This window comes from Colletotrichum higginsianum (assembly GCF_001672515.1).
Source record: "Colletotrichum higginsianum IMI 349063 chromosome 7 map unlocalized unitig_7, whole genome shotgun sequence".
NCBI classification, from domain to species: Eukaryota; Fungi; Ascomycota; class Sordariomycetes; order Glomerellales; family Glomerellaceae; genus Colletotrichum; species Colletotrichum higginsianum.
The window spans coordinates 2,027,983-2,048,647 of record NW_017263917.1 but is presented as its reverse complement, the minus strand read 5'-3'; the positions used below and the strand labels follow the sequence as shown (position 1 = coordinate 2,048,647).

At 55.6% G+C, this 20,665-nt stretch overlaps 7 protein-coding genes across 7 annotated transcripts; 5 read left to right on the top strand and 2 right to left on the bottom strand.

Annotated features, from left to right (window-relative positions):
- Positions 1-1,266: 1,266 nt before the first annotated feature.
- CH63R_10315 (Actin filament organization protein app1) lies at positions 1,267-2,834 on the bottom strand (the record flags this gene model as incomplete). The annotated part of the gene is made up of 2 exons (XM_018305289.1): positions 1,267-2,464; positions 2,524-2,834. 2 exons carry the CDS (start codon positions 2,832-2,834, stop codon positions 1,267-1,269), a joined length of 1,509 nt encoding a protein of 502 aa, XP_018154713.1.
- A 2,756-nt stretch (positions 2,835-5,590) lies between these two features.
- On the top strand, positions 5,591-8,396 carry CH63R_10314 (Protein required for cell; the record flags this gene model as incomplete). The annotated part of the gene is made up of 3 exons (XM_018305288.1): positions 5,591-5,733; positions 5,793-6,205; positions 6,256-8,396. The coding sequence occupies 3 exons, from the start codon at positions 5,591-5,593 to the stop codon at positions 8,394-8,396; spliced, it is 2,697 nt and encodes an 898-aa protein (XP_018154712.1).
- Positions 8,397-8,786: 390 nt separating this feature from the next.
- Positions 8,787-10,877, top strand: CH63R_10313 (AT hook domain-containing protein; the record flags this gene model as incomplete). The annotated part of the gene is made up of 1 exon (XM_018305287.1): positions 8,787-10,877. One exon carries the CDS (start codon positions 8,787-8,789, stop codon positions 10,875-10,877), a length of 2,091 nt encoding a protein of 696 aa, XP_018154711.1.
- A 2,457-nt stretch (positions 10,878-13,334) lies between these two features.
- On the top strand, positions 13,335-15,320 carry CH63R_10312 (threonine synthase; the record flags this gene model as incomplete). The annotated part of the gene is made up of 4 exons (XM_018305286.1): positions 13,335-13,460; positions 13,601-13,973; positions 14,068-14,273; positions 14,340-15,320. The coding sequence occupies 4 exons, from the start codon at positions 13,335-13,337 to the stop codon at positions 15,318-15,320; spliced, it is 1,686 nt and encodes a 561-aa protein (XP_018154710.1).
- A 1,106-nt stretch (positions 15,321-16,426) lies between these two features.
- CH63R_10311 (uncharacterized protein) lies at positions 16,427-16,725 on the top strand (the record flags this gene model as incomplete). The annotated part of the gene is made up of 2 exons (XM_018305285.1): positions 16,427-16,477; positions 16,570-16,725. 2 exons carry the CDS (start codon positions 16,427-16,429, stop codon positions 16,723-16,725), a joined length of 207 nt encoding a protein of 68 aa, XP_018154709.1.
- A 613-nt stretch (positions 16,726-17,338) lies between these two features.
- Positions 17,339-18,418, bottom strand: CH63R_10310 (uncharacterized protein; the record flags this gene model as incomplete). The annotated part of the gene is made up of 3 exons (XM_018305284.1): positions 17,339-17,591; positions 17,659-18,166; positions 18,367-18,418. The coding sequence occupies 3 exons, from the start codon at positions 18,416-18,418 to the stop codon at positions 17,339-17,341; spliced, it is 813 nt and encodes a 270-aa protein (XP_018154708.1).
- Positions 18,419-18,895: 477 nt separating this feature from the next.
- Positions 18,896-20,470, top strand: CH63R_10309 (uncharacterized protein; the record flags this gene model as incomplete). Its single annotated transcript, XM_018305283.1, has 3 exons — positions 18,896-18,976; positions 19,038-19,238; positions 19,631-20,470. The coding sequence occupies 3 exons, from the start codon at positions 18,896-18,898 to the stop codon at positions 20,468-20,470; spliced, it is 1,122 nt and encodes a 373-aa protein (XP_018154707.1).
- Positions 20,471-20,665: the final 195 nt, after the last annotated feature.

Below are 20,665 nucleotides of genomic sequence, written 5' to 3'. Positions count from 1 at the left end.
CTACGACAACGGGCTGGGAATAGGCGTTCTGCAGGGATTCGATTTCTGGCAGGGATTCGAATCGCCGATGAAATCAACACACTGGTTTGGGGCCGCTTTGACAGCGGAAGAGGGAGATTGATCGCTCTCACGGTAACTAAGGTACGTGGCCAACTGGCGGTCGACGAAAGTGTGCCAGGCTGATGCTTCCAGAGCACGCATGCTCACGTAGTCTGCTCCGCGGAAACTTGCCCCAGGGCCGATGGGGACCACGTGGTGGACCGGGGGCAAATATCTTTGTACAGTGGCAGTATGAACACTGGGACCCACACACGGCTGAGTTGGGACCGGACCCCGGGACCGCGGGTCCCGGTCGTGCGGTCTCTTGGTGTCCATTCGCTCGGCTGCCACCCCCACCCTCGGTTGGCTCGTAACCAGGAAATCGCCACATCAGGGCTTCCCGTGCGCAACAGTCGAGTCTGGATCGTCCGACCGCTAGAAAGAATGCCGGCGGGGATCTATCCGGCTGGTGCATACATCGTATGTCACCCTGCCGACGGGCCAACCCCTTCCGGATGCCTGTCTTATTAAAAAAAGAAAGGGTTTTTTATGTAAAAAAAAAAAAAAAAAAGTAAAAAAAAAAGGAACAAAATCCAGTCGTTTTGTCGTTGAAGAGCTTCCCCCTCCTCTACCTAGGTACGTATCCATGGCCATTCCTTTTAAGACTGCACAGCTACTCTGTACACAATATGCTCCCACTCCTCTACAACCAATCCACATTCATATTCCTCGTGGCTCACTCAGACAAGGCCGCTAATATCTGCAGTCTGACGTCGTGGCGCGGGCGGCGGCTCTGGCGCTGGCGCTCGGAAAAGGTGCTCCGAAAGTACGACCCCGCTCTCTACCCGGCCTCCGAGTCGGTTTTCATCGGGCCGGTAGTGTGTTTTATTAGACTACCCCAGCTGAATCCTCCACGCTTGGCAATGAAAACCAATCCCCAATGAACATCGAAACTGAAAAGAGGCGCACGTAGTCACTCAATGGAAACGGCCATACGTGTGGTCACAACTCATCAAGGGTAGGTAAGCTCGATAACGTTTTGGCCGTGGCCGCATTGTGAGGTACCCTGCATTGTAAAATATTCATGCTAGAACCCCTCCACGCCATGTCTGCCCTTGCCGTAAAGGAAGTTCGCGTGCATGTCAGGCTACTTCCACGATCGTGAAAACAAAAAAACAATTGCTGCTACCGCCAAATCCATGGTACATCACTAAAGTCCTGTCTGCATCACAGCGAAGCCACCATTCCCATGGCAAACAGACCAACGGCCATTGCCCATGTGGCGGGCGGCGAAAGTGACCCGGCTGCGTTGCCCCATCCAAATGGCAACCCCTGCGTCTTGAAAGTAACATTCTGCGGGATGGTAGCGTTGTAGCATTGCCCGCCGGCAATGTCCAGGTTGGTCAGGTCGTCCGGTACAGTGAAGAACATGTAGTTGCTCTGGGGGATATCCTTGAACCCCTCTGTATTGTAGGGGAACAAATTGCCCGAGTCGGTAGCACTGGTGTTGCGCAGCAGAATACACTGTACTTGGCCTGGGTAGTCTTTGTACATCGCGGGATACGCCTTCATGACGTCCGAGTTCGTGGTATCAGCCACAAGAATGAACTTGCGCTGGGGGAAGGTCTGGAAAATTTTGTCGAGCAGGAACCTTCGGATTGACAGCGTCGCCTGGACATCAGAGAAGTTGAGCGGGCGCGTGTCGAAGCTGCCTAGGGGGTATGTCTTGTAGATGAACTCCATGTAATTCCGGGTAACTTGTTCGGGCGTGGTGGTCAAGTAGTGGAAGTGGAAGTCCGGGATGGATGCAGACCAGTTGGCGTAAATCTCGGGCATATTCATCCAGGGCGTGAACGGACGAGCGAAGGAGTTGAGAAGGCCTTCCTTGGGTAGGTAGATCTTGGTCACACGCAGAATGTCGTCGATGTCGGACAAGATCGTCAGGCCTTGAGGAGGCACGAGGTATGCAGTCGCGTTGCCCGTCTTAGTGCCGTTCGTGTACATGTTGAGGGTCTGGATCGATTGCGTGGCGTTTCCTGGTAGCAAGTGCCCGCCGTTTGATCCCGTTGTGTTTCGCAGCTTTACAAACGCGTCGAAGTCGCCCTGATCTGTGGTCAAGTAGGGCATGTTGATTGTCTGGGCTCCACCACGCGCATTGATGGCTCCTCCGCTCGCACCAGGCCGTACCGAAACATCGTTGACGAAGTTCACGGTAACATTCTGCTCGTCTTGTTGAACGACGAAAATGGATTTGGTCACATTGCGTGCCTGGGCTTGTTGGTCGGCGGGCAAATCTGCAACGTCGACGTCGATGAGGAAGACATTGGCTAAGTCGTCGACCTTGGACTGGCTAATGTTGGGCTGCTTGAAAACGTTACCGTGAACGCGGACGTTCCAGCCCTCGTCGGTCCAGTTGCCGTAGGCCCTGCGCAGCGCAAGTCAGAAGAGCCATTCGCCATGGCGGGTTATCATTTTTACACTCACGGGATGTTCAAGACCTGAGTGGGTTGTGCAGCAAGGTCGCCGTCGTTGATACCCAGAGATTTAAGTACCTGTGTGCCGGTCGGGAAGCCCTGAAAGTACTGGGGGATACCGGACGCGACGAAGGAGGATACGCCGCTGCCGAGCCCTCCAATGACGCTGTTGACATAGCTGCCGATGTCATCAGTGATATCTGGGGTTCGCTTCACGCGCGTAGGCGCAAGGGTGATCATGGGGTGGGCAGGGTCGGCTGGAGCAGCCAGAACAGCCTGCAGAAGTGCCAGTGGCAGTAGGGAGGCGCGGAGCAAGGCCATGGCGAGTCGAGCTGAAGTTTTTCCTTGGCGAAGTCGTAAGAAGAATACCAGCAAGACCAAGGATGATCGATTCGACAATGGCCGTCGGCAAACGTGACGACGTGAGACTTGCGGCAGTCGAGGCACCAAGCCAGATTTGATCAAAAAGGAACCCAGGACTACAGAAATCACGCTTGGCGGGCTCTCAACGTGCGGGAGAAAGAGAGAAGTAGAAAAAAGCGTTGTCTCTCCTTGTTTGCTTGCTGACTGTTGTGTTGCCGTGAGTAACCCTGTTCTGGGCGACCGCTCCAGACACCAAAGTACCCAGATTGAGTGACGTCAAGGGGCTGGGAGCTAAGACAGGGATTCAAGCATTGGTGGGTTTCAGATCGGCAGTGGGAAAGCAGATCAAGCTTCTCTGAGTGGGGGCCCTACCACCTCCCCTCCCCCCTCTGCCCCTGTTCCCGAGCATTTTTAAGAAGCGGTGGGATGCTCCAGCCTCCAAGTAACTTAGTTCTTCCGCGCTATTTTACGAATTGTGACAGTTTCAAGGATTGTCCGTGAACACCAAAGCATATTCTGGAAAACAAACATCCTGCGCCGTGTTCTAGACCGGAGCTTACGCTACCTGACGTTTGAGTGCCGTGCGACTGTGCTGAGGTTCTGTGGATTCATTACGATGTACACTACTGTATGGACATTGCGTGGGATGTCTCTTTTTTCCCCATTCCGCCTCCAAAAACACTAATCGAGATGTTTTTCACGGTCCTGAAAAACGAGTTAGCACCTGCATCAAGCATGGTCGGGAATCAGGCGTGACTTATCCCCAACCGCAGGGGGTTGCCATCTCGCCATTGCTGGAGAGACGGCAACCAGGACTACCTTCCCAAGGCCTGTCCTTTTGATCCAACAAGCGCGTGAACCTCGAGCGGCGGAGAGAGGCTAGCATCCCATGCCCTCGGCGATCCCGGACAAGCACAAAACTTTGACTCCAACACGAGATGGGTCCCGGTATCGCTTTGGACCTGATCAGCCGTCCAGAAGCCACCGACTCGAGGCTTTGCGAGGCCGCCGCGCATGCCTCTGCTCACGAGCCACAGCCATCATATACACAGCCCTCCCAAGTTCGGCGACGGGAATCCCAGTCCGTGTAGTCCGAAGCCATCGGGGAAGCTCTCTCTGTATGTGTCGCACGACCTCCTTGGACTGGTTTTTGTTTCCTCTCCGGCGACGATTCGCAAAGGAGGGCATTCCGCGCGGACAAAAGACATCCATAAAAAACCGCGCTGTCATCCTGGCCCCGTTTCCGGAAGACCATCGGGCAGAAGTTGATCCCCAAGGAGAACAACAAGGATTTGGCGTCTTCCTGTATCGTGGGGCAGGACCCACGAGTGGAGGCTGATGCGCCTGACCAGATCACATGCGGGCATGTCACACCGGTGGCAGATGCCGCGGTGTGGCTGGGAGAAGACCCGACTGGCTGCAGAATCCGATGCTGGCAACTCTTGTTCGCTGGGCATGCTGGGCAAGTCCGGGGTTGTGCATTGGGGAGGTGAGAACCGAGAGCTGAGCGTAGCTGGAGTTGTCAGATCGATAAGTTTCTGTTTGTAGGCCCGGGAATCCTCGCAACACCGTGGTGCGACTAGCAAGGCGAGTCCGAGGCGAATTGCGTACTGAAACTTCGATTCTGACTGTTTGTGGCCAACGCTGAGCTCATCCCACCATACCAATCGACACGGAACCGGTCCCAAGAGGCGGGCACGGCAAAAACCCTGAAAGCAGGTTCGTTGCCAGCTCGACCCTGCAAGCCACATCTGCCGTCTTCTCCAAGCGACCTACTCTTGGCCAGAGTACTAGTTCCAGCGGATAGGTCCTGACGAGCGGCCTCAGACCAGAGGCTCTTACCCAAACGACTCATAGAAACCCCCTTTCGCGCACCAAACGGTGACTGGAATGTGTTCCCTGCCAGTCCACCCACCGCGGCCCCCCGGAGAGGCTGGCCACTTTTCAGCGGCGATCTTGTCACCGGTTGACCGGGCGGGTTTAAAAGACAGGTTCGACGACTGCGGACGCAAAACTTGAACCAAAGGGCTGCTTAGGGTTAAGTTCCGAAACCCGTTCTCTCAGCTGGACTGCATTGTCTGGAATAGACAACCATGGACCACGATAACTCCAACCGCGGCAAGCACGAGGTCCTGATACAGGCTCGGATGCGACGTATCGTGGATTGTCAGTCCATGCCGAGAGGTCTGCGATAGACATTCCTTGCGGAAAACGAGAGTCGGAGAACTGAAGGGGAGGTGTCGTGCGCGGTTGAGCCGGCCTTGGCGAGAGAGAGCTTCCTTTCGATTGCGACATGGGCATCCACAGCTGGTCTTCGACGTCGTATCTCGAAATGGCGTCTGGAAAGTGTTGGGTATCAAGCGATGACTCCGGCGGTTCAAGATGCGTCAAGCTGGCACACTCAACGGAGGTGCTGGTGAGAGCACCTGGAGTGAAAAAGGTGTGGTGAGGAAAAAGGTCTGGCCTCGACGCGCGCCGCGCGCTGGAAAGAGCAGGAAGGAATGAGACGCGTTGCGGCGCCCCGAGACGGAACTGTGAGGCGGTAGGGCGCGTTGGCACGTGCTAGCTGACCAATGTGGTGTGCAAAGTGTTCAAACATATTTCTAACACTGTGTCCCGCACCCGCCCGCGCACTCTATGTCATCGTCATCTTAGGATTCAATTACTAAGATCGATTTGGTTCTTCATGAGTTCAACATCACATTGTCGTTGCAATGGAAACGGACATGCCTGGAAGAGACCGTCAGTCAAAGCTAGCGGGTGATGTTCTTGACGCTGGAAGAAGAGCATTCGATCCTGCGACCGACGTTGCCTCAAGAGAAGCCGCTCAAACAGAGTTCCAGCATCTCATCAACGAGTATGTAGATGCGACTTGGCGAGATAGCACGCAGAACATTCTGACAACAAGGAATCTAGGAACGGATCCTGGAACTTGCTTCCTGTCTTGAATGCATTGGTCAAGCCAAATGTTGCACCGACATGGCTGCGGCCCGAGTTGATGAAGATATTAACCTTGATTCCTCTTCGGCCTGACGGTGTTCGAGGGACCATGGAGTTCATATTCTCTGTGCATCCGAGCAGCACTCTTAAAGCATCCGAGGCAGCCACTCCTCAGAAAAGTGGCGCCAACATCACTCAGGAAGCCATGGCCGTGGTTACTCGCATCCTCACCTCACCCCCTGCGTCCATATCGCCCGAAGACTGGTTCTCCAAAGTTGCGCCCCAGCTGATCGTGTTGTTGGATGGGAACGAAGGCGCTGAGCTTAGTACAGCTGCGGCACAGATAATCATGTTTGGGGTGCTGGGGAGAAGACAGTTCGGCGCACCTGGTAACAACACCGCCCCCGTTGTACTAGTCGACATGCTAATGTGAGATTAGGATCCCCCGGCTGGAACGTTTTCGTCGAGCCTCTATTGCACAGTCTGAACCCTTCCCGAAAAGGCACCGGCGTTACAGCCCGCGATGGCCCAGAGGAACACGACGTTGTGGACCTGAGTGACAAGGCTGTCCTGACCACGGCGGACGACCTCTTCTCAACGCTTCGGCGCATGTCTTCGTTAATCAACTCCACACCTTACCCAGCACAAACAAAAAGAATGCTCGACCCGGTCCTTCCTCAGTTATGGGCGATATCATGCCAGAGCAGGGGGGGCCAGAAAACTGAGGAGCGCTACTCAAAACCAGCAAGGTCATTGCTGCACACCTTTCTCAAATTGAGCGTCTCGGTGTCTAAGCTACACTTGGTTATCGAAAACCTACTTTACGAAGGGGAGTTGATGGAAACGCCCCGATGGCGGTACCAGACAACTTCCGACGGTTGCCTCCAAATATCTGCCATCCCCCTCGGCCAAGGGCCTCAGTTACCAGAATTGGACTGGAACGAAATACAGACTCGCTCCGAGGCTCTCATACGACTCATGACAGCTAGCTGCACGCCAGAGGAGATATCTTCCTTCTTCTTGGAACTCCTTGCCCGGTGGCTCCAGTCGACCACCTCGGCAGGAAAGACAGAGGTACTACTTCGGCCAGAAGACGACCAATCTGGCAATGAAATCACGCAACTTTTGGAGATTGCAGTACTGCAGAAAATGCTGGAACGGATTCCAGACAAGTTAGTCAGCCGCGTCACGCAAGTCTATGAGCTTGCTTGTCAAATTCTAGACCCCAGCGGCCTCCGGGACCAGCCGGATGACATCATCGCGGTGGCCTTGAGCTTGCTCAACCTGGTCATCACGGCCCCGAATTTCAAAAGGTCCAACCTCAAAGCTGAGGTTTTGCAAAATCTTGAAGCGTCGCTAGAGTTACTTGGCCAAGCAGGGCGACCAGAGGTGTCTCCAACAGCAAAGAATCTTCAGCTCCTACTCCGATATCGCGAGGCGATTGATCCTGCAGAAGAAGATGCCTTTGTGCCGACCAATAGGCAGATCGAGGACAGGAGGACGTACAAGCTTGCCTTGGAATATATCACGCAGGCAGACAATCCTCCGCCCATTCGCTCGGAAGGCCTCAACTTGATTTCTGGCCTAGTGGCCTCCAACAGCACTGTTCTGGATGTGCAGGCTACCCTAGTTCTCCTTTCGTCTCTGCTTCAAGACGGCGAAGATTTCATTAATCTTCGCGTCGTGAAGCTCTTCACACAACTGGCCAATAAACATCCCAAAGCAACCACGCAAGAACTTCTCGAACACTACTTGGATGCGAAGGAGACATCATCGACGGACGTGCGCTTACGGTTTGGAGAGGCTTTAGTTCAAGTGATCGAGCGCCTCGGGGAGACATTCGCCGGCGATGTCGCAAAGCGTATCTCCGAGACGTTGTTGTCAATTGCTGGGAGGCGGGGGCACCGACCAAAAACAGAAGCCAAACAGGCCCGTGAGCAACGGCTCCAGGACATGAAGAAGAAGCAGGCAGAAGATGCGTGGGGAGGAGACGTTCCTGACCTCGGTGACGACCTGACCGAGGAGGAGCAAGCAAAGAATGAAATATTGACTCAAATCGTCGAAGGCTGGGAAAGCAAGAGGGGCAGCGAGGACGTCCGCATGCGAGCATCCGCTTTATCCGTTTTCTCTGCTTGCCTCGAGACAAACATCGCCGGTATTGGGCCTGATTTAGTCTCAATCGCCGTGGATCTCTGCATCAATGTTCTCGCGTTGGAACGAGAAATCGAGAAGGGTATCATTCGTCGTGCAGCCATCTTGGTTGTTCTGGGATTCGTCAAGGCGCTCGATGCCGCGAAACAGTCAGGACGGAGGCTCGGTTTTGGATTGACAGATCAGAGCCGGGAGGACATCACGAGAACCCTCAAATACGTTGCCGTCACAGACAATGATGGCTTGGTACAGCAGCATGCCCGAGATGTTATTGAAAGCTTGGAGGCCTGGCAGCTTTCATCAATGATGTCTTTGGGAAGGTCAGCAATGGAGACAGGCATCGGCAGATTAGAGGGCTTGACCATCGACCAAGATCGGACATTCCCGTCTGTCAATACCAAACGACCTAGGATAGAAGAGATCGAGTAATTCGAATGGATAGATGGAATCGCCCAAGATGGTACTTCAAAGCCAATCATCCTGAAACAGAGTTGTGTGAAATAAAAGACACTGACGGCGCTTGATCCGGAGCCGACCATTCGGCGAGTAACCGACTGTGCCGGCTCCGACTCAACGGGATAAGTGGGACTATAAACAAAGGATCTCGCCGACCCAACCAAATCTGCTGTTGAGTCACGTGATTATGCATGTGACAGCGCGTAAATGATCAATCCCGGGAGTCGCGTCAAAGCCAACTGTGGCATGGTTGTTTACTACCTAGTAAGTAATACATGCCGTTACGTATCGATTCGCCCCCCAAAGCCAGGTTTGCATGCCTCGAACCACTCCACCTCGCGGTTCCTTCGCCACCTCGCGACAATGGCGCCGCCCCGGGTCATAGCTGACTCGGATGACTCGGACGACGGCTTTGATCTGGGAGACGATAGTCCGATGAAACCTCCCACTCCCAAGATACCCAGTGGGGATCGTTCCTCTGACTCCGCGAGTGTCGCAACCGGCTCAACCGACCCCAAGTTCTTCCAAGCGATTTACGCGGAACAACAGCGCGCGGCTGTTGACGAGGCACTATCGAATCACGTCCGATCATCCACATCCGACAACCCCAGTTCCCTCGCAGCTCCCGCGAAGCCACAGGCAAAAAAAGACTCGACGACAACGACGACGACGACGTCGTCGTCGTCGCTCCCCACTATTCCCGATCCTGTGATGGGCTCCCACCGTGCAAAGAAGGCCGAGAAGACCAGAGTGGTCGTGGATCTTACGCAGGTTATCACACCGGGCAGGAGCAACAATGCGACACCGAGAGATATGTGGGATGTTCCCAGCAGCCCTGCAAGCGACCAAGCGGCACCTGTTTTCCCTATTTCTTCAAAGGCCAGGACCCCCTGCAGCAACAAGAAGAGAAAACGAGGAGACAAGATGGAAGCTACTTCACCGTTGGCCACTGGAATACCTTCTCAGGGCTCGACGCAGCCTTTCGATGCTACACCGGCCACAAGGACGAATGCTGTCTCCGTCCACGAAGCCAAACGATGGAGGCTTGGGAACCCCGAATCGTCGTTACCGGCCGAAGATGACGTCGACATGGTGGTGCCCCTCGATGTTGCCGATGTGCCCTCGTTCAGAGACCTAGTATCAGGCCAGAAGCCCATCTCTCTGTGCATCGAGCCCCCCCAGACCCTGAGCGCAAGTCAACGACAGGAGTACAAGTACCACTCGGTTGACCCGTCTCAGGAGGATCAAGCCCCTGTACCGACTCAGCCATTTTCTGCCCTGCCAGCTACGGCTCGTTCGAGTGGGGCGACAACAATAGCATATTCTACTCCGAGCCAGACACGTGTGGTTGGTCGGCCACTGACGACTTTTGCGGACCACACGACCCTAGATACAGTTCCGGAACGGACACAAGAGACTTCCAAAGTAGCACTGGATCCAGAGGCGACCGTGGAGATTCTGTCATCCCCCGATATTATATCTGCAGCCCCAGCTCGCCGGAAGAGGGGCAGAGATGACGACAAAGCGTACAAGAAGGTAGAAACCCATCAGGCTAATGCCAGCTGGGATTCGGACGGCACTGGATTCCATTGCAAAACGTTTAGGCCTCGCACGAGCCGAAAAGTGGCTGGCGATGGTTGCTGGCAGGATCAGACGGAGCACCGAGAAGAGACCAATGTTCCCGCGCCTGACATGGGCGCAGCTGCGCAGACTCCCACTGGGGAGTCCGCGTTGGCCAGCTTGCCGAAGGCGAAGAGGAGGGGACGTCCGAGGAAATCAGAAGTGGCGGCGGTCGCCTCCACCGTCGCCATCGAGGCACCAGCCCCGCCACAAGCCACTGAATCCGATGATGTCGCCAAGGAATCTGCAGGGGTGGAAGCAGGAGCTGCAGGAGCAGCTACACCGCAAACCAAGAAGAAGCGTGGTCGACCAAGAAAGGCGGATAAGAGCGCGATGGCAAGCGGGAGGCAGGGAGCGGATGAACAGTCCCCAGCAGAGGTGGAAGGCTCCCACACTAGCAAGCACATGGACGTCGAAATGGACGAGACGCCCACGAAGGGTATACAAGCACGCGAGCCAGTAAAACGCGGCAGGGGCAAAAAAGGCGACCAAAAGCCAGGTCTCACAACAACAGGTGTGGCAGGGACGTCGCCAACGACCGATGGCTCCCAAGTGAGGGGCGAGGATCTAGTGCTGCAGCCCGTGACACCCAATGTAGATTCCAAGTCCGGTTCCGGCGGACCGGATCCACAAAGCGCGGCAACAGAGCAGAAAGCGGCGGCTAATTGTGCGCTCGTCGGCAAAGGCGAGAGCAAGACGGAGGAGGTGTTGGGGAAAGCTGATGGGAAGAAGAGCTCGATGGCGCCCGCGTCTTCGGCAGGAAAACCGATATACCGAGTTGGGCTCAGCAAGAAGTCGAGGATCGCGCCGCTTCTGAAGTCGCTCAGGAAGTGACACATCTCGATGATTGGAGCGGCATAAGCGTTGGAGTTTCTGGAGCAGATACCGGAGGCGAAGGGCTTTGCTTTTCCCGTCTTTTCTTTCTTGTTTTCTGTCTATTTCAAGATACCCAGCACGACAATAACAAATGAAGATGGATAGCGCGATAATCATTGGATACCAATTTGACATGCAGTAGCAGCTAGCGCCGATGCCTAGTTGAGCGAAAATTGACAACATGGTGCAGCGGTCCAGGGCAGCTGAAGGCAGCATCAGCCACATGCAGCAGCCTCCGAAAAGAGCCAGGTCAGGTGCGTCGTGTCGATATTGATTCCAACGAGGGTGATGGAGGGGTAATGGAGGGGTAGACATTCGCTGCCAGCGGAGCGCTAATGCATGTTGCCTGTTGTATCATGCTGCATGGAGTGTGGACAGTGTGGTGTGTTCCTGATGGCATTGGATACTTGGGAGCACCGTGGTCTATACTGAAGACATGACGAGCTGAAAAATGAGGATTGGGGTCGCAGCACGTGGTCGGGAGAAAATCGATGTAACTCAGCTCCCAAGAGCAATTCCATCTCTTTCAAGAAAGGGAGTACTTCTCATGACGGATGGCTCCTCAACCCCTTATGTGTGCGGGCATGAGGTGTAGCCGCTTTAACCTAACTCTTTTTTCTCTATTTTGTTTATCTGAAATCCATCCATCCATCACACGACACGCGACGCTCTCTGGGGGTGAAACCCCTTCCAAGAGATGGAAGCTGTTGCACCTGAAGCAGTGACTCATGTATACGTACCTGTTTGAACTGCTTCCCGTTTCATCGTCACATTCTCCAAAACGACCGGGTTGGAAGAGTCGCCATGCCGGATCCTGGTCATGGTCTCTGGCTTCAGCTCGAACTTCCAAGCTCCCATAGAAGCTATGTCTACGAGTCGGCTTCCAAATAGTCGCATCATCTTCCTCATCACGAATCGGAGAAATGCGCACGCAATCGTTGGAGCGGATGAAGCTTGTAGGGGTTATCCCCTGCGCACGTATACAGCATGTAACTAAATTCACGGCCAGGCATTCCTTGGGACCACTTCAACCTAATCAGTAACGGGTTTTTGCGGAATGGGAAAACAGACGAATAAAAAGTGGCGGAAGGCCGTCACAAGTATGACTCTGCATGGGCCGCGAGAGTTCTATCAGCAGGAAAGGAAAAGCCTGAGTTGATTATTCTCGCTGGTTGGATGTATGTCTTCTCGAGTGCTTTCCTAGAATTCATCTATCGAAAGGGCAGGGGCGCGGATAATCAACTTCCACCCTGCACTACAACACAACCTGCACAGGGGAGTTCGATGGAGCTATGGCGATCGAGTGAGCTTTCGAAGAGCTCAAGGCTGGCCGTATAACGCGAACGGGTGTCCTGGACCACTACGTGATTGATGAGGTGGATAGGGGATCTCCTATCGTAGTCAAGGAGACTGAGTGGAAAGGGGAGGAGCTGGAGGAGTTGAAGCAGAGGATGCTCGTCCATGAGCACCAGCTGATCGTGGAGGCAGCGGCAAAGGTGACGCAGGAGATAGTTGAGGACAGAGGAACGTAAGCCACGAGACGTCCCAACACTCTTGAGCTGTAGGTGAATGACTGCTGCGACAATCTTCGTTCAGAAATCATCTTGCCCTTGAAGGAGAACATGGTCTAAGATGATGGTCTGTCGTCCGTGTTGATGCGAGGATCAACGTCTTTGCAGAAACGCAAAGTACTTCCTAGTATTTTTGTGACACCTTGTCTGTGGGTGTCTTACAGGCAGTGGAATTAGCAATTCCCTCTTTACGTTGACATCAAAGACAGTTAGTGTGCGTCCCGTCGAAGGGGGCGGAGGTGGTGTAAGTCCTAGGTATGTAGGTAAACCACAGTGGACACGGGCGAGGACGGTGAGCAAGAGCGGCGATGCCGACTAACCCAGTTGGGATTACTCTGTTTGGCAAAGTGGGTGTGGCCGACCACCTGGGTAGGTACCGTCGCCAGTGGTTATCCAAGGTGATCAGCGAGTGTCCTGAGTGCGGGGCAAATTTTGCATCGTCTGAGGGGTTAACTGGGACAATTGGAGGGGTGATTGGCGGGGGGCAGTACCTGTTGTAAGGTACCTACCTACCTATTACTCGAACCCCGACCCATCTCAACAAGACCGACTTTCGGCCTCTTGACGTGCTTTTTGGTGTGACTCGGTTTGGGTTTTTTGTTTTTATTTTATTTTCTCCTTCTTCTTTTCCCCTTCCCATTCCGATCGATCGTGTGTTACTCACAAACCCGCCGCTTTCCTCTTTTTGCTACGACCTTCCTTCCTCTTGCACCTTTGCAAAAAGAGACGAGGTCTCGCGCATCTTCCTCGCTCCCCGTTGCTCCGTTCTTTGCTTCATTCGCCCCCTCCTTGCCTCTTTTTCGGCCCCCTCTTCCTCCCCCTTAACTGCGCAAGAGACATCATCATGGCCACCAACGGTACCACCAATGGCGAAACCGGCGCAAATGCCGCCGCCGCCGCCCCGGCACCCGTCGACACCACCCACACCCCGTCGCAGCGCTATCTGAGCACTCGCGGAGAAGACAGCGGCGTATGATTCTCCCTCATCCTAATGTGTCTATTCGCTGTCTTTCATCCTATCCCGTCGTCGCCGCCTCCTCCGCACGTGGTGCCACCAGACAGATGGATATCCTCGAATCCTTGAGCCGCAAATGCTGATCGCATCCCCAGTTCTCCTTCGAGGAGGTCGTTCTCAAGGGCCTCGCCACTGACGGCGGCCTGTTCATCCCCGAGCACATCCCCCAAGTCGACGATTGGCAGTCCTGGAAGGACCTGTCCTTCCCTGACCTGGCCCACAAGATCCTGTCTCTGTACATCTCCCCCTCTGAGATCCCCTCCGCCGACCTCAAGGGCATCATCGACCGAAGTTACTCCACCTTCAGAGCTCCCGAGACCACCCCGCTTCGTCACCTCCACGACAACCTCCACCTCCTCGAGCTATTCCACGGCCCAACCTTTGCCTTCAAGGACGTCGCCCTGCAGTTCCTCGGCAACCTGTTTGAATACTTCCTCGTGCGCAAGAACGAGGGCAAGACTGGAACGGGTATGTATGCACTCTGCCGCGAGCAAGGCAACCCAGCCCGCACCTGCGAGGGTTCTGGCCCCTACTCATCGTATCGGACTAACCCGTCGTGCAGACAGGCATCATTTGACCGTCGTCGGTGCCACGAGCGGCGACACCGGCTCCGCCGCCATCTACGGCCTGCGAGGCAAGAAGGATGTCTCCGTCTTCATCCTCCACCCCAAGGGCCGCGTGAGCCCCATCCAGGAGGCCCAGATGACTACCGTCCTGGACAACAATGTCCACAACCTTGCCGTTACCGGCACCTTTGACGATTGCCAAGTAAGCCGCGCGCCGAGACAGAAATGCATTTCTCAACGTCGTCTCCTAACCCCAATTACCATCTAGGACATCGTCAAGGCCCTGTTCGCCGACCCCGATATCAACTCGACCCACAACCTCGGCGCTGTCAACTCCATCAACTGGGCCCGCATCCTGGCTCAGATCGTTTACTACTTCCACTCCTACTTCTCTCTCGCCAAGTCCTCGGATTCCTTCAAGCTTGGCGACAAGGTCCGCTTCGTAGTGCCGACGGGTAACTTTGGCGACATCCTCGCCGGCTACTTCGCCTTCCGCATGGGTCTCCCCGTCGACAAGCTCGTCATCGCGACCAACGAGAACGATATCCTGCACCGCTTCTGGACGACGGGCAAGTACGAGAAACAGCCCGCTCCTCCCTCTGAGGCCACCGGTGGCCTCGCCCAGGATGGCGTCAAGGCGCACGAGGACGGTGTCAAGGAAACCCTCAGCCCGGCCATGGACATTCTCGTCTCAAGTAACTTTGAGCGTCTGCTGTGGTTTCTGGCCTACGAATTCGCCTCCAGCGCTGGCATGGACGATGAGTGGAACAAGAGGCAGGCCGGCCAGGAGGTCTCAGCTTGGCTCAAGGACCTCAAGACCAAGGGCGGCTTCGGCCCGGTCTACCAGGACGTTCTCAACTCTGCTCGTCGTGATTTCGAGAGCGAGCGCGTCAGCGACTCTCAGACCGTCGAGACCATCAAGGGTTACTACAATAAGATCGGATACGTCCTGGACCCCCACTCTGCCATTGGTGTGTCTGCCTCAGAGCGATCCATCAGCCGCGCCGGAGACGACGTGCCGCACATCTCGCTCTCGACGGCTCACCCGGCCAAGTTTGCTGGTGCGGTCGACCTGGCTCTCAAGGAAGAGCCCGGATTCAACTTCCAGGAGAAGGTCCTGCCCTCCGAGTTCGTCGGCCTGGAGGAGAAGGAGAGGAGGGTAACCGAGATCGCCAACGACTGGCAGAAGGTTCGTGAGGCTGTCAGGGCTCAGGTCGACGAGGAGCTCAAGGCTGCCGCCGAGAGCTGAGTTTTGGGTCGTCATAACACATAAGGAGCATGAAAACATACAAGCCGCCTGCCGCGGAGTTTAGTTTCGCTTTGTTTTATTCCCCCGAAAGGGCAACGGAGCAGAGAGAAGAAAAACTAAGACAAAGAACAAGAGGCACATGTCGTTTGGTTGGGCGCGTTTTCAGTGCGGGTAGTCTGGCTGCAATTGGCATTTCAGCACTGCATGAAACGTGTTTGGTTTACCCACTTGATCATGCCCAATAGATCACCAAACCAACAAGATTGTGCCAGCGGAGGACAAAGAGAAGGGGCGCCAAAATGATGGGAGGATAGGTCTTGGTGGGCGCATTTGCATTGCATGGGGAAGGGGTCGCGGTCTGTGGCCAGTGGGTGCTATTGCAATTCTATTATTACCCAGCACACACAAACACACACACACATACACACGCAAACAAACAAGCAGGCGCTTCATGCAGAGCGGAAGACCACGCGAATGATACACGATTTCGAAGCCTGGGAAACACAACTCTCTTCATCGACTGCGTGCTCGTGACGGATGATGTCAGATAGAGTGCGTGGAGAGGGATGAAGCTGTAGTCCCAAGATGTCGACAGCCGCCGGTTTGGCAAGAGGGAGACGCGGACATACGTATGAGTTTGTCATTGACACTGTTTGGTGGGGACGGCATGGCGTGTTGTTGCAGACAGTGTTGGGTTTCCCCCCTCCCAGGTTTTGGTGGGAAAGCATCCATGTGGGTAGATATTGCTTGGGCGGGAAGCTTATGCGGGAGGCCGGGTGAGATGAATATGCCGGCCGCACGCGGTGAGGGGCCGCAAACCTTCGTAGTGTTGTAGCCTGGTATGAGGGGGGGCGGTGGTTTCTGTGTGTATCGTGGTGTGCGATGGGGAGTGATTGAGGCAGTCGAGATGCTGATATAAAGCCGGCTTCTTTCCCCCTCCCCCATCGGTCTGGTCCCCTTCATCACACACACACACACTCTCACACACATACACACGCACACACTCAACCAACTCTCAAGCTTCAGATCATTCTTCACTGCAAGAAACCAATCCTTCCGCCAACAACCGACCTCAGGAAATATCCACCCACCCGACAACCGTCAAGATGTCCGGAAAGATGACTCAGGCCGACAAGTCTCGCATCCAGAGCACCCAGGTTCGTCCATTCCCGCCCCCTCCCGTCCCCCCCCCCTCTGTCCCTAGAGCCTTGGGAAGATGGGTAGCTAACATGGAACGTCAAACAACCAGGCCCAGGGCGGCAAGGACATGTCGCCCGGCGGTTTCGCGGCCAGAGCCCAGGGCGCGGCCGACCGTAACGCCAACGCCGGCGGACAGCAGCAGGGCAGCCAGGGCGGCCAGGGTGGACAGCAGCAGCAGGATGGACAGGGCGGCCAGAAGAAGTAGGCTACTAGCACAAGTACCAGCCGGGAGAGATAGAGGAGAGTAGACGGAGTCGTCGTCGTCAGGGGAGACGGAGGTTGTTCTTGCTTTCGTGTCACTCGTTTAATACTGGGTAGGCCTACCTAGATCGCAGAAATACAGATCGTTTGGGTGAATAACAATAGAAGTTGCGGCTTTCGGCTCGAGCTTTTTGGGTTTCTCGCGCCGTCTCTGTGTGATGATGCTGTCTGGAGGAGGGGGGGGGGGGGGTCGAGTCGAGGCAGATGAGACTTCAATCTTGAACAAGGGGGACTCTTGGGAGTGGGCGAGTGACCTCCCAGTGAAATTGAGGTTAAGCAGTGAACGCCTAGCACTAGCAACGATGCAGGTATTGCCATCAGCAAGTGTCTTCTCAGTTTCGTCCCTTTTCGGGAAGAAGCTAAATGGACTAGGAGTCTGACATGGCTAATATGCGCTCTTTCGCCAAGAGCCAAACGCCGCGGAGGCATGTGCATGTGATTTTGAACAGGATTCGGTCATTTCAGCCTCCACGACAAGTTATCCAGGGGCGGCAATGTTACGGTACCGGATCCAGACAGAGCCGATATTGCAAAAAGCCGCTACAACTGGGCAGCTTCTATGGTAAGATACTGACATTACCACGACGCATGCTTTCTCCGTGATGCATAAGTACACTCCTAGATCGTGCCACGGGAGGACCGCTCGTGCCAGCGTTTGGGAAACCTCCATGTGTAGAAACGCCTTGCTCCAAAGGGGCTGGAGCTAACTGGGCCCGCGCAACCTCGAAGGCCAGTTGGTCGAGCAGTGGTAGTCGACCGAAACTGTTCCACGCCTGTCGTCTCGACACCTGGGGCCCAATGTAGAAGAAACTGGGGATAGACATTATTCGACTTACATGAGGCCAATGCCATCGTGCGCCGGACTGAGGCCGCCTACACAGCACAAACGTAGATCTCGATTTCCAGTTGGAAACCAGCGTAAAGAAACGTGAAATGGACGACAAGTTCTTTGGCCTCCTGTACGGCGGGGGCTCGGGTCGGCTCCAGTGTTGTTGGCCCTCGGAAAGGCAGCGAAGACGACAGCTTCGTCTGCGCAGGGTTCCAGACGGGGCCGTGCCCAGGTTGACCGTCTTCAGCCTTCAACGGCCCCCACGAACGGCTTCCCATCCCGTGTAAATTTGCCACCACACATGTGCCACCAAAATAGCAGATCCTCGTCGTCAGGCAGCAGAGTTCGACGGAGAGAGCGGCAGAGGCTACTCTCGAGGCCTGGCGTCGTGGACAACGGCGCCGGCACCTGACCACTTCGTCAAGCGGTGGTGGTGACCCCCAAGCCCAAGGAGACTTCCTCGTCGTAGGAACGATGGCCTGTTTAGACCACGCAACGCGGGACGACCGAAAGGCGCGGCGAAGAAGGGCAGGGCCGGATTGAAAAGTGGACAATTCTAGAGGAGTCAAGGGCCAGGCTATGTCTGGATTCGGGTGTGCCTGACCCGACGGTCAGTTCCTGCGTGGCAGCCTCGTCGGGGCAGTGCTGACGGTCACTCGTAGTTGATGCAGGGTGACGATGGTGGAGGTGCAGAGGAGCGTGGAATTAAAGTGAGTGAAGTGGTTGACGGTTGAAATGGGAAGCAGAGGTACGTACCGCATTTGACAGCTGACAGGCGTGGGGTGTGGATGTGGATGTGGATGGACATCGTAGAGGCAGCTCAAGCGCAGCCGCGATGATGGACAGGGGCCGTACAGTTGGACAGTCGCTAAGTTACACGCAATAAGGGCGTGTCGGGGCACTGTGTTTTTCGCTACTATGGGACCCCACCCTTTCATCCCGTCCTTATCTCGTACCTAGGTACTTATCGCAAAGCGCCGCCACGTGTTGAGGGCGTCCGCAGGTAGGGTCTCCAATTCTCCAACTACAGCAATGCATCGCATCGCATTGCATCTCTCCGCTAACCATCATCCACCAAAACTTGGCTTGCGCCATGGCCCATGAAGAACGCGCTTGCGTTTTCGAACCATGGATGCGGACGCTCCGGGAAACGCTTGCTAAATCGCACGAAGCCCTGACTATTTCGCCATTCTTCCGTTTCATGCCTGCCTAGAGACGTTCGTCCCCTTTGGCGGGCCACAACCGGTCATGGTTCGTCGAGGCTCATCCCAGGAACCGGCCCCGAATGACCCCCCCTTCGCGCGTGAGACATGCCACTCATGCGCCCCCGACCAACCGACCACCCGAGTCTCACCACGCACAACTTGTGAGGCCGTCTACATGACTGCCGCCATCACCTCCTGAGCCCGGCTCAGTCTCGCACCTAGGTCAGCGACCTGGCACCCGACAACCTCATCGTCGGGTGGTCTCGCCTGGAGAACGGCGTCTTCATCCAACGCAAACCCTTCCTCTTCTTTGGAGACCAGTTCGTATCCAACCCTCTTCCCGCCCAGTTCCACCCCTCGACGGGTGCATCAGCCATCGAACCGGCGCCCATGTCTCTCCCGCCCACGCGATCGTGCCTCGTGGTCTAGTTGCCTCTTCCTCCTTGCACACCACCTCCGATGACTTGCAGCCCTTCTGTACGCCATCCTTAGGAGGTCCAGTCTAGTAACGATAGCTTCCCAGAACTCTGGTTCCAGTCCTATGCCAGGGCACTGCCTTTCTCTGACAGGAGGACCCTTAAAAGATCAAGCCTTACCCGTTCCCGTTCCGTCATGCAGTCGTCTCACCAATCCTCATCCGTTCCCAGACCCTCAGTCTCCTGCCCTGATCACCTGCATATCACACTGTTCCGTGTGGTCTGCTGCCTTTGCTCCAGATACCCATATCAAGGCGCCGATTCCTCTTCGTCCTCTGCCTACTGCCTGCAGTCTTCCCTATTGCCGTCAGACTCAGGTTGTGCACTCATTTCCGACAGCTCTTGATCTGCATCCAAGAGCTCCTAGCCAACGTGTATAAGACCGCAACTCGCAGTCTTGTCATCTCCGAGACCACGCTGGGCATCCCGTTGAGCAAGCCCCCTCCGCATCGCCGCGGCAACGATCGCATGGCCACCCGCCGGTGGTACCTCGAGACCTCTCCGGACGGCCGATACCAGTTCGTCTCGCTGAAGCGCTCCCGCTCTCACCACCATGACCGTCGCCACCACCACCACCATGACCCTCAGCCGCCGTCTCCGTCGCCGCCGCCACCTCACCGCTGCTGCCGTGACGACTGCGCACACGTTACCCGAGAGGAGTGGAATGACCTCGTCGAGCGCGAGCGCAAGCTCCGCGAGGTCAACGACGGTCTCGCCCGCGAGAACTACTCGCTCAAGTGCAACCTCCAAGCCTCCAACAACGAGGGCCAGCGCCTCAGCGGCCTCGTCACGGCACTGCAGGCCGAGCACCAGCTCCTGCGCGAAGAGATTGCATCATTGCGCTGCTCCATCGACAGCTCGAGCGACAACGCGGCCAAGTACCTTCGCGAGAACGAGCGGCTGAAACACAAGCTGTCCAAGGTCGAGAAGGAACGGGACGGGCTGCTGGCGCGCGTGAGGGAGCTCTCGCGGCACGCGCAGCACGGCTTGTTGGAGCGCATCGAGGAGCTGAAGCGGCTGGCGCTCACGTTGGAGCGGAAGTTTGACGCCGTGGACGATCACAACAAGAGGCTGCGGCGTGACCTCGAGGCGCAGAGGTGCTTCATTGCGGACCAGGAGGTGAAGATCCGGTTGTACGAGCGGGTTCTCCGTCGTCACGGCTTCATCCGATGCGACTGACGGGGCGAGGTGAGGGAGGACATACGTTTCGTTGTTGATATTACAGACTTGGGCTCATTGGCTGAAGACCTCGTTGAGGGGCTACTGCTTTCTTTGGCAGGAAGGATGTCTGGCTGGGCATTTGTTTGACCAAGTGCATTGGGTAAGTTTATATTCTTCTCTATTCTTGTCTATTCTTGTCTTGTCTTCCCTGTT